At 41.1% G+C, this 12,357-nt stretch overlaps 1 protein-coding gene across 1 annotated transcript in view; it reads left to right on the top strand.

Moving 5' to 3' along the window:
• nsg2 (neuronal vesicle trafficking associated 2) overlaps positions 1-8,891 on the top strand; it is a 56,189-nt gene extending 47,298 nt beyond the window's left edge. The window contains exons 4-5 of the mRNA XM_054730709.2: positions 4,928-5,038; positions 8,616-8,891. Coding sequence (XP_054586684.2) covers positions 4,928-5,038; positions 8,616-8,807 — 303 coding nt within the window. The 3' untranslated portion in view covers positions 8,808-8,891. The remainder of the gene's footprint in view (positions 1-4,927; positions 5,039-8,615) is intronic.
• Positions 8,892-12,357: the final 3,466 nt, after the last annotated feature.

Raw genomic sequence — 12,357 nt, 5'->3', positions numbered from 1 at the left:
AACAGGACGATTCATAGTCCTTATTTGGTCAGAAAACCATAATCCTTTTCTTTTGTTTGTGTGTAATGTGACCTCAGACATTTATTTCCACCATTAAGAAATATTACAAAGAATCACAATTTTTTTTAAAGTTTCAGATCTACATGTATATCAAGCATGGAGGAACTCGTCTCTGAGCTGCACCGCTACGCTGACGACCTCCTGAGGTTTTACAGCTGAGTTCAGCCAGATTATGAATAATAGAGAAAGGTCAGATTTTTAATGGATTTCTACACCACATGACCACAGCTGCATCAATAGGGATTTTAGCGATTATTTTTATCACAAATGATGGAGTGTTTTCCGTCTGCTCCGATTCCTGCAGAAATGTTGAATCTAGATTTAAAGTGTCACAGCTTCATGTGTGCGACATGGATACCTACTGGACTAGATAGAAGATCAGGATGGTTGAGTGTGCAATGGTCGGTGAGTCATGCACAAAACTTCCTTAGTGACCTTTGAGAATTTGAAGCGAACCCCATCACCTTATTGGGGTTGGAGCTGCACGATGTTATGTTTGAGAATTAACATCGTAGCACGTAGCATACACGTGTGCACGATGGTCAAATCACTGGCCCTACTGTGATGTCAGACTCAGCGTGTCTGTTGAGCATACATGACGTTAGGGCTGTAACAATACATCGATCTACATTGATACATCAATTAAGTCAATCCAGGATGCAAAAATCAATAGAATAACTATGACACACACTTTTGTTTAGAAAATTGCTTTATTTTGAAGTTCAGCTGAATTTCGGTTTTCAACTTATTCCTGCTCATCACTAAACATATTACATGAAGAAGCCAGCAGTGTTATGGTGAGCAGCGAGAAAACAGCCAGTGAAGAAGTCGTCTCTCCCCTGAGAAATGATTTTGTTCAATCAAATCAATCAATCAAAACAAATAAAAATGGTGTTTTGAATGAATTTGAGATATCGACAAACATTGAATCACAATCCACTGTATTGATATATCATGATTAAACTAGTGATACCACCTAACCTGACACATACTACATGCTGCAATACACCTATCACAATTACCAACAAAATACTGTGCCGCGATTGGGTTAAACTACACACACGGGGCTGCACTTTTGACCTATTTTTGAAGATTTTGTCTCAGCAGAGGGGGTAACCCTTCACCTATTGGATCAGAAAAGATGCTGATCAAAAGCTTATACATCAGGGTTCGTGCTGTAAAAGTTTAAAGCTAATAAGGATGCTAACGGTTGTTATGAAGAAAATTAGTAAGAAAGGTGCATCTGAATCTGTTTCTGTGATAAATTAGCTTGAAATGTGGACGGTAAGACTTGTGGACAATTTTATTGGATGTTATTGCGTCCTTGTGGACATAAAACGACAGCTAGTCTTTGAGATGCCTCTAATCTATCAATGATATGAAGCTTTTGGACTTGATTTTGCTTTTCCAAGTGGTTTGACAAAAACATAAACAATTGATGCACCAACAATAAAGGGGAAAATTTGTTTTTTCATCTGTCCAGTTTCACATGACAATCTGGGTTGATTTATTTTTATTAGGCCAGTAAATTGTGATTAAACATAATCCGATGCACAGAAGTGGAAATCTCCTGAGTGATTAGCAGCTGGAGTTGTCATTAAAAGTGCCCGAGTCCACCATGTGAGGAGCTTTACTGTAATCCTTCTTCCTAATGAGACGTTTCATTTGCGTTCATCAATTTGAGTCTTAATCAGTCATTCCGTGTTTGTTGTAGCCTCAAAAGGCGCGTCACCCCGACTTTAAACACATCCTTTTAATGTATGGCAGAGTGTGTGATGTGGGCAGATGTAATTTAGCAGGAGTGTCAGCAGCAAGCATGGGTGAGAGTCGTGTCCCCCGTTTGACACCGAGTAAACAGTCACTTAGCGTGCCTGTCCCTGTCTACCCTCATAACGCTGCCACAGACTGATGATCACACTCGTGTAATTGCTCTGACATCTCGCTGTGACGGATTGTACACGGGGCACTCATCGCAGATGGCCTTAGCAACCGTTAGAAATGGAAAAGAGAATGTTGGAAATAAAAGGTTTTATTTCTTCAGCATTCTGACTGTTTTTGAGTAGGAGGGAAGATTTAAGGTGTGTGTTAATCAACACACACACACCTACAGCTATCCTTTACTCTGGATTTGCATAATTTTAATTAAATGCTCACATTTTAGTTCCAAAATCAGGATGTGAAGTAGAAAATATAAAGAAGCAGAACCTTTTATATGTTAATTTACTCTACAGCAGCATTATCCTACCTGCCAGGGGAAGGATTATTTCACAACGCATTTGCATCAAACTGAGATTAATTTGTTCCCGTCATTTGTAGTCTGACTTCACCTGGATGTTGAGCATTTTCACACTAATTATTTTTTATTTAATGCAAATTGTTTGAATTAACTTTAAAAACTGGAAATGCAATTTTTAATGTTTTGTTTTGTCTCCATTTGGACAATTTATCTAGCAATAACAAAAAATGCATAACTTTTCTTAAAATGCCTATACTAATGTCATGGAGAAAACTGTAAGGAAAATGGAAATGCCGTTTCATCCTGCAACAGGCTAATCCAGGAGTTTTACAATCCAAAGAGTTGTGCTTTCCCTTTATCCCATTGGAACATGTATTTATAGCTGCAGCTGTTACAAACCTTTGGAAAAATAGACAATTCATTATTATTTTTTTGGAAACATCTAGGACGAGAGCCACTACAAAATATGTGTATTTTTCTCAGAATTCTGAGAATAAAATGAAAATCTGATTTAAAAAAGTCAGAACTCTGGGATTAAAGGTGCATCATGTGGTCCAATGTGGGTACTGCAGTCCATTTTTTTATAAGAAAAACATTACTCTCTCACTGCCTATCCTTGAGTTTTGTGGCTGTTGCCAGTTTCAGATTAGCACCAGAAGATTCTAGATGACAAGAAACGGTGAGTCATAGTAAGTTGATAAGTATCCCTGGCCAGCCGAGAGACATAGTCCCTCCAGCGTGTCCTGGGTCTTCCTTTAGGTCTCTTCCCGGTAGGACGTCCTCGGACAACCTCACGAGGGAGGCGTCCAGGAGGCATCCTAACCAGATGCCTGAGCCACCCCAACTGGCTCATCTCGATGTGGAGATGCAGTGGATCTACTCCTAGCCCCTCACGCATGACCAAGCTTCTCATCTTGTCACCAAGGAAGAGCCCAGCCACCCTGCAGAGAAAACTCATTTCAGCCACTTGTATCCGTGATTGCGTTCTTTCAGTCACTACTCAAAGTTTGTTACCATAGGTGAGGGTAGGAACGTAGATCGACCGGTAAATCGAGAGCTTTGCATTTTAGCTCAGCTCTCTCTTTACCACAACAGACTGGTACAATGCCCGCATCGCTGCAGATGCAGCACGCCCCATCTTTCCCTCACTCATGAACAAGACCCTGAGATACTTAAACCCCTCCACTTGGGGCAGGGCCTCGTCCCTGATCTGGAGAAGGCATTCTACCCTTTGCCGATCGATCAGGCTTCACCTGATATTAGATTAAAATAAAAAGATGCCGTGGCTTCTTGGAGGTACAGGAAGTAAGTTCTGGGTTGCCTCTGTTTACGGGCTTCTGTTCTTTAAACAATTCTGGAGCTTTTTGCTAGCTGGTGTTGGATTACAAATGCAGATGTATTAGCTCGATGCAGACTTAAAGGCAGCAGTAGCTCAGGAGGTAGAGTGGGTTGTCCAGTAATCAGAAGGTTGCAGGTTCAATCCTGGCTTTGGACAGAGAACTCTGCCGTTGTGTCCTTGGGCAAGACACTTAACCCACCTTGCCTTCTGGTGGTGGTTGGGGAGACTGGTGGCACCAGTGCTCAGCAGCCTCACCTCTGTCCTTGTCAGTGCGCCCCAGCCGGGCAGCTGTGGTTACATTGTAGCTAATCACCAACTGTGTGTGAATGGAAGAATGATACACTGTGGTGTAAAGCGTTTTGGTGTCCTCTGACTCTGAAAGGTGCTACACAAGTGCGGGTAATTTACCAGCAACTACGTTCTGCTTTCGCAGCCGGCTGAGAATAAAATCTGTTTCCGTCTAACCTTCCATCTAACACGATTGAGACATTAGACTGTTTAGTGATTATTTCAAAGTACCGTATTTTCCGGACTATAAGCCGCTACTTTTTCCCACGCTTTGAACCATGCGGCTTATAATGAGGTGCGGCTTTAGTCAACCAGAAAGGATGGATGCTGGAAAGTCTAATGAAGGAATGGTTAAAGGAGTGCTACAGAAAGCGCCCAGGAGGATTTTTTTCACAGTAAAACGGCGCTGCTTGTTTTCCCAGCTTCACCCAGGGATGAAGACATGGAAAAGCTATAATGTTCAGCCAATGATATTAAGAGCCACTATGTGAGGTCCAAATATCCAGAACCCTGGGCTAACCTACTCCCTGTTCATTTGCTGCATTTTCAGACTCATTATAGAAAACTAAAACATTTCCAAGTGATCCACTCCTGATTTCAACCATTTTTTTCAAGGAAGCCAAGCGTTCATGTGATAATGACAGCATTAATGAGAGCTCATTGCAACTTTGTTTAGCTCAGAGACACGAGTCACCTCACTGACATGATGTCTTAGATTTACCTGAACCAAGAAACACCGTGTCCGTGGAAACAAGGTGGTTTCATGCAGCGCTGCAACTTGAGTCATCCATCATACTACTCAACAGAACACCTTGCCGGGAGGAGCCATTGACCTCAGTCAGCAGCATCTTACCATTTATTATGACAACAGAGACACACTTTAGTGCACACACTTCATCTTCCTCACTGTCTGACCCCTGACCCTTACCTCACATGCATTAAACACACTCTGAATGGTGCACACACACACACACACACTGACCATGTGTTTGTCCCTCTTCCAGGTGACGATTCTGATCATCCTGGCCTTGGCCTTCCTTGCCTGCATCGTATTCCTGGTGGTTTATAAAGCATTCACCTATGACCACGCCTGCCCAGATGGATTCATTTATAAGGTAAGAACCTTTAAGTGGTTCATATTTCATCATCTGTTCAGAGCTCAAATACGTCAGGTGGTTAGCAGAGCAGCCTGGGTTGGACAATAGGTCGAAGAATAGCCTGGTTTTTTGCTAGGTGGGCTTATGAAATCGAGAGAAAGTCCAGCAGCTTGGAAATGGAATGGTTATCTGCATTTATGCTGCCTGATGTCGTTAAGATCAACTTAAATGTCAAAGTCTGAGAAACTTCCTTATTAGGCTAAAACAGAAAATTAAAATGATTTCTACTTTTTTCTTATCTGATTGGGGTGAAAAGATGTTCTATTAAACAAAACACCCCACACCTTGAGTCTAATTTCATGGCGTCTTTAACAGCGTTCCACACCTATTAGCTTCTGCATATTTATGAGCTACGTGTAAAAATAGAAGCGAGCTAGTCTGTTGCAATCCTATCCACCCACCAACACCTGATTTGAGACCCTAGTCTACTCAGATTGGTTGACCGTCCACCCTTCCTCATCCTCTTCACCTGGGCCTTTGTCATTTTTCTGTATCTGTTTGTTTATTTCTTGGTTTTTCTGTTTGAAAGACCTGAATACTTCAGAATAAATTAAATGAATCATCATGTTATTCAACATAGTTGGTTAGCCCTGCTGGGGAATAGTCATCCTGCAGAAGAGGAAGTGTTCTTGTCCAAAAGACTCAATCCTCTCTGGAGCTGTCTTTCTCCATCTTTTCTTTTGCTCCTATCTAAATAAAGAAGTAAAGTTGAGTGCCGTTCCCAGTGGGAAAAGATAAAATAAGGTGCTTCTGGCCTACTTTTATTTTCAGAGGTCATGTTATTGGAGGAGGCTTATGGGTTTTGATAGAAAATCATTATTCAATAAAATCAGAGACGAGGTTATGACCTGTGTGGAAGATTTAGACTGTCATTTGAAATCGAAGCAAAAAGAAATAAACTCCATTAAAGCTGCTCTTATGTGTTATTAGGCAGGATAACTGTTATGAAAAGATTAGAAAAAATCCTGTGCATCTGTTTTTAAATTGATTACCTCATTATGATTCCCCCCGATACGTACGGCACAAGTTATCAAAGACGATGGTTCTCCGAGGCTCGGAGCCAACCTTATCCAGTAATCTGCTGAGCAGAAATGATCAGCGTCGTATGAATGGACACAGAACCCACTCTCCCTCTCTTCACTCTGCTGCATCGTACTTTTCAGTTGCGCCGTACTCCCAAAGAGGTCACCTTGGAAGTCTGTGCCTCTCAACAAACGCTATTTTTAAGGTGGGATGCATTGATTTAGGACCCCCCCCCACCCCCCCCACCCCCCCACATACACACACAGACACACACAATCTCTGCAGGAGCTCTGACTGCAGTCTGCAGAGGTATTATTACTTTTGTCACGTGCACATAAGGAGCAAAAGAGCCATGGAGGACTCCCCACACATTTTCTTTACTCTTAAATGCACACACATAAGAATATAAATGTTTTTAATCACATTTATAAAGACTGAACAGAAATATGTCAATCTTTTTTAGGTGCATTGTTTGTCTTAATTAATCAGTGCAAAGGATTTATTTCCAGGAACTGAATGACACGTTGAGCAGGAGGTTAGGACCCAACATTGCAGAACACCAGATCACTCGAGGCAGGAGCGGTTGTAGAAAGTTTTCACTTTCTTTATTTGGGATGATGGATAATTATCCAAAGGTGCAGGAGGCCAAACTGAAAATCCAGAAAACAAACTGAGCTATAAAAACAAAGCTCATTCATGAGCAAAAACCTGAAGTTCCTGAGGAGGGCAGAACAACGCTGACAATGACAATGGACCAACAAACACTGAGGGACAAGACAGGGTTTTTAAACACAGAGGGAAGCAATCAGAGGAACAGGTGACAGGTGTGAAGAGTGAGGTCTAGAGGGAGGGCAGGTGCCATTAATAAACTAAATGAACTTAAGCAGAGGGGAAGATAAACCATAACCTATAAAACACTAAAAAACTAAACCTAAAGACTTAAGAGCAAAGATAAACAACTAATGACTAGAGGGGTGAGGAGGACTAATAACAACTAATAGGAACTACACGGGAGTGACTATGAGGAAACATGAGGGAAGCCTAGAGGGAGCTGGAGAACACAAGGAGACACATGAGAAGAACCTGGACAGGGCTGGGGAAGCATAGGGACACACAGAGCACAAGGGGACACATGTGGGGAACGCAGAGGATGAACAGGAGGGGTCTGGGGAACAAGGGGACACAGAACATGACACTGAAGAGGTTTTCACCCAGTCTTGCTGGATCACGCAGGTTATTGGTCTAAAATGGTCTATAGGTGAAAGATCTGGACTGCAGACTGGCCATTTCAGTACCCGGATCCTTCTCCTACGCAGCCATGATGTTGTGATTGATGCAGAATGTGGTCTGGCATTATCTTGTCGAAAAATGCAGGGTCTTCCCGGAAAGAGATGACGTCTGGATGGGAGCATATGTTGTTCTAGAACCTGAATATATTTTTCTGCATTGATGGTGCCTTTCCAGACATGCAAGCTGCCCATGCCACACGCACTTGTGCAACCCCATACCATCAGAGATGCAGGCTTCTGAACTGAGCGTTGATAACAACTTGGGTTGTCCTTGTCCTCTTTGGTCCAGATGACATGGCGTCCCACATTTCCAAAAATAACTTCGAATCGTGACTCGTCTGACCACAGAACAGTCTTCCATTTTGCCACACTCCATTTTAAATGATCCCTGGCCCAGTGAAAATGCCTGAGCTTGTGGATCTTGCTTAGAAATGGCTTCTTATTTTTACTGTAGAGATTCAGCTGGCAACGTTGGATGGCACGGTGGATTGTGTTCACTGACAATGGTTTCTGGAAGTATTCCTGAGCCCATTCTGTGATTTCCTTTACAGTAGAATTCCTGATCATGGTGCAGTGTCGTTTAAGGGCCCAGAGATCACGGGCATCCAGTATGGATTTACGCCCTTGACCCTTACGCACAGATAGTTCCAGATTCTCTGAATCTTCGGATGATGTTATGCACAGTTGGTGATGATAACTGCAAAGTCTTTACCATTTTTCGCTAGGTAACACCTTTCTGATATTGCCCCACTATCTTGCACAACATTGTGGGAATTGATGTTCCTCTACCCATCTTGGCTTATGAAAGACACTGCCACTCTGACAAGCTCTTTTTATACCCAATCATGTTGCCAATTTACCTAATTAGTGTTAATTGGTCTTCCAGCTCCTCGTTATGCTCAAATGTACTTTTTCCAGCCTCTTATTGCTACTTGTCCCAACTTTTGAAATTTTGAATCAACATATTTTTCCCATAAAATGATACATTTTCTCAGTTTAAACTTTTGTTCCGTGATTTATGTTCTATTCCGAATAAAATATTAGAAGTTGGCACCTCCACATCATTGCATTCAGTTTTTATTCACGATTTGTATAGTGTCCCAACTTTTTTGGAATCCGGTTTGTAATTTTAGCTTGTCTTTTAACTCACAGTGAGAAACAATGTTTCAGTGCAGAAAGTGAAGCTGACATTGTCAATCACTCCGACTCTTCTTCTCCTGCAGCACAAGCGTTGCATCCCAGCATCACTTGAGGCCTACTACGCTGCCCAAGATGCCAACTCAAGGGGTCGTTTCTACACGGTGATCAGCCACTACAGCATGGCCAAGCAGACCACCTCCCACTCCATCTCCCCCTGGATGCCCAGAGGGTCAGCGGGGCACGAGGCTAAACCTCCGAGCGGCGAGGACCACTGAGTTAGCTTCCTGGATGTAAACACACGCGCTCAGACACACGCAGACATAAACACCAGATGGAGGTAGATTAAAAGAAAACACACGGATGAACATTTAGAAAAACAGAGAAAAAGAAACTCTACAAATAAATTATAAAGTTAAAAGATGCATGCAGACAAAGAGTTGGTGTAGATTTTTAATTCATCCAGGTCTTAGTGACTTAGAGGCTTGAGCTGAACGCTGCTGGACTTTCTTGAATTAAGGTTTTGTTTTTGGTTTGAAATGACTTGTGAGGAGTCCAGTTGCTTTTCATTCAATCCTTTTAAGACATCAAGAGACACACACATGCTAAAACGTACCCAGATCATGTGTCTACCCTTTAGCACTAGAGGTGGACCGATATTGGTTTCTCTATTGCTGATACCGATGCCGATATATAGAAGACATGGTCAGCTGGTGGCCTATATGTCGTTTCAATTCTTTGGTCAATTTCCAGACATTTTCCTCCTTATCTTCATGCTAATATAACTATCACTAATAACATCAGTTGACGCACAAAGTTTTTGAACTCTGGATTTAACTAATTGTTGAATCTTAACTTTGTGCACTGCTCAGTGTTAAAGTCAGACACATCAATAAAGTTAATTTAGAGTATTTAGCACTGGGCTGCCAGAGGATGTGCCCGACTTTAAAGCAGCTTTAAATAGGACAAATATCAGTCAATACCGATATGTAAAAAACGGTAAATATCAACCTGATATATCAGTCTACCTCTAGTTAGGATACCCATTCACTTACTCACACACACACACACGCACGCACGCATGCACGCACACACACACACACACACCGTTTACCTCCTCCATCGGATTAGACAGTCACAACATTATTTATTGTAATGTTTGAATGTTTTTGAACTTGCTTTTGCCATTTTTTGTATAAAAATTCTCGTTACAGCTAAATTCTGTGTTTCTTTCTTAGTCAGGTCCTCTTTAGTTTATTTTTAAATTAAATGTCTTTTTATTTTAATTATCCAGACCCTGTAAGCTCACACCCATCTTCAGACAACCAATAAAAACAGCTTTTTCATCCACTCAGTGTGATCTGGCTGAACACGTTAGTCCGTTCTTGTTATGTTTTAAATGTCCTGTGCCATACATCCTGACCCCCCACCCCACCCCACCCCCCACCCCCCCAACAACCCCCAAGCTGTACATACGGTTGTGCATTCAGGCTAGTTTTGTGTGTTTGCACTGTGGTAGTAAGTTTCCCTTTATTTATGTATTTATTTTAAACATATCTACAATTTTTTTTATGTGAAAAAGCTTCAGCTGCCGTTCTTGTTGTTTCACTCAACTCAGTTCTGCAGGTGGAAAAGGAGACATTGTGTTTGTCTTGTCCACTTGTGTATCTTTAAGACTCCTTGGGCTTCAGCAGCTGAACGATGCTTGTTGTACGGTAACTTAACTCATTTATTTTCTTATTCTGTAATGTTAAATCTGTTGTTGGGAGCTCTAAAAGCCAGATATTGTGATGTTGTTAGTTGTATTGATACCTGGTGTAATTTATCAGTGTGAAACTTCATCCCTGCTCTCTTGGTTGAAATTCAGAATAAAAACAAGCTGTGACCCGCGTCGAGTGTCTGTCAGTCCCACTTAGCGCCATGTTTCTGAAGCGTCAACGCCGGATCTGATGTGGGTTCTTTAATTTATTTATTTCCAGTGGGGTGTTATAACTGCATGGCTGTGCTCTCAAATCAAATTCTTCCTACGTTTCTGCTGTTCATCATAATGAGAATCTGTGACTTGCAGCAAAGAAAGAACAAGACCATTTAATGTTTGCTGGAGGTTTTATTCATCCACTCTGTCAACAGAAGATAAGGCCTTTGTTTTAGAGGCATTCTGATGAATCCATCAGCTGTCTGGAGTTTTCACCTCTGCATCATAAAACAGTTTTTAAACTCAAAAGATGAAAAAAGAAAATACTGCACTCAGCGCTGATTGGCTCGGTTAGAATCCTCAGGGGGTGGGGTTATTTGAATAGGAGAGTTCCCAGACCCTTTCTCTGTGCAGAATTAAACAGAGGAGAAATCTGGCAGGTCAGGCTAGGTTGGAGGTGAATTTGCAGTAACAGTCAACAAGGGTTAAACCATATTTTGATCTTCAAAAAGATGTTATTGTTACTATTTATACAAAACAAAAGATAAACAATGCATTTTATTTCTTTAAAAATCACAGATCTTATATATTTAACTGGTTGCACAACATATCTGACTCAGAATTTGCCAACTTTGGGTAGGTAGTTATTTATCACTGAGCCCAAACCTCCCCTGACATGCCCTGACTTCATTTTTGCAAGAAAAGGTCATTCATTTGTTTTGAATTTCTTCTTTTTTTTAAAGTTCAAGAATATTTGACAGCCTAAGTTTCAAAATAACAGCTCTATAAAGCTAAATGACTTCATTTTTTCACTGTTGTAGAAAATTTCTGATACCTTGTCTTAAACCTTTTGAAACCAGCAGATTTCAGTCATTTCATTTAAAATAAGACATATTTCTCAACAAAGTCTAGACCTTCGATCACTGGAAAGGGACGATGGGAAACCAGATCCAGGAGGAACCGCAGCTTCATCCACTGCATGTCCTAATAATAACGTTGTATAGCCTCCAGCAGTAAAACACCTACGTGATACCACCTACTGCAGGATATTGTATTGAAGCATCTTCTCTATGTATTGCATTATTTTTTTAGATTGTTATTTTTATTGTACCGTTCATTGAAAAAAAAAGGAAATTGAAGTGATAAAAAAGACACAAGTCAAGAATGATGTAGTAATTATGTTATATGCTGACTGGCCCTCTTATATAAGACTTTATTCCCTACAGCTGCATCTTTTTAACCCCTCCAGTTGTAATAATTGTTACCATGGAATCTCTTCCTTTACATCGGATGTATTTACCACAAAAAATGTGATTATATGTAAATATGATTAGTTTTAAGTGTGGTTTGAAGATAAGCTGTGGCTCACAACTCACACACTCAAACACACACACATACAGCCATCAGCTTTCCCTACAGGCTCCCTTCAGCTGCCTCCCCTGCTGTGAAAGAAGGGTTGCCTCTCAGGAGTCAGCGACACAAGGTGAAGGAGGAAAACAGAAAAGAGGAAAGGAGAGAAATAGCACAGGAGACCGTCTGGGAATTACAAGCATAGGAGGGGAGTCAGGTTAATGATGAGGAGGCTGCCATGAGATGTTTCATCAAACCTGGAAGATACAGACGGTTTTGACTTGTCAGTTGTGTTTTTATGTGGCGTTTTGCTTTTTCAAATTCTTTTCACGAGAGATATGTTTATTTACTAGCCTTACTGTGGAAAACTCTGTGCATGAAGAAAAATAGTCATTCAAAGCTGAATCTTGTGAACAAACTCAAGCTTTAATTTGCATGAACCAATCTACACAAGTTAGTAAATCACATGCAGCAGGAGGCGAATTAGGAAGAATTATGCTGTGATTATTTCTTAAAGCGACATTTTAATTTCTATGGTGCGTTTCTGTTCAAGGGGACCTATT

Source organism: Nothobranchius furzeri, chromosome 10, assembly GCF_043380555.1.
Source record: "Nothobranchius furzeri strain GRZ-AD chromosome 10, NfurGRZ-RIMD1, whole genome shotgun sequence".
Lineage (NCBI taxonomy): Eukaryota > Metazoa > Chordata > Actinopteri > Cyprinodontiformes > Nothobranchiidae > Nothobranchius > Nothobranchius furzeri.
This window is presented reverse-complemented; position numbering and strand designations above follow the sequence as displayed.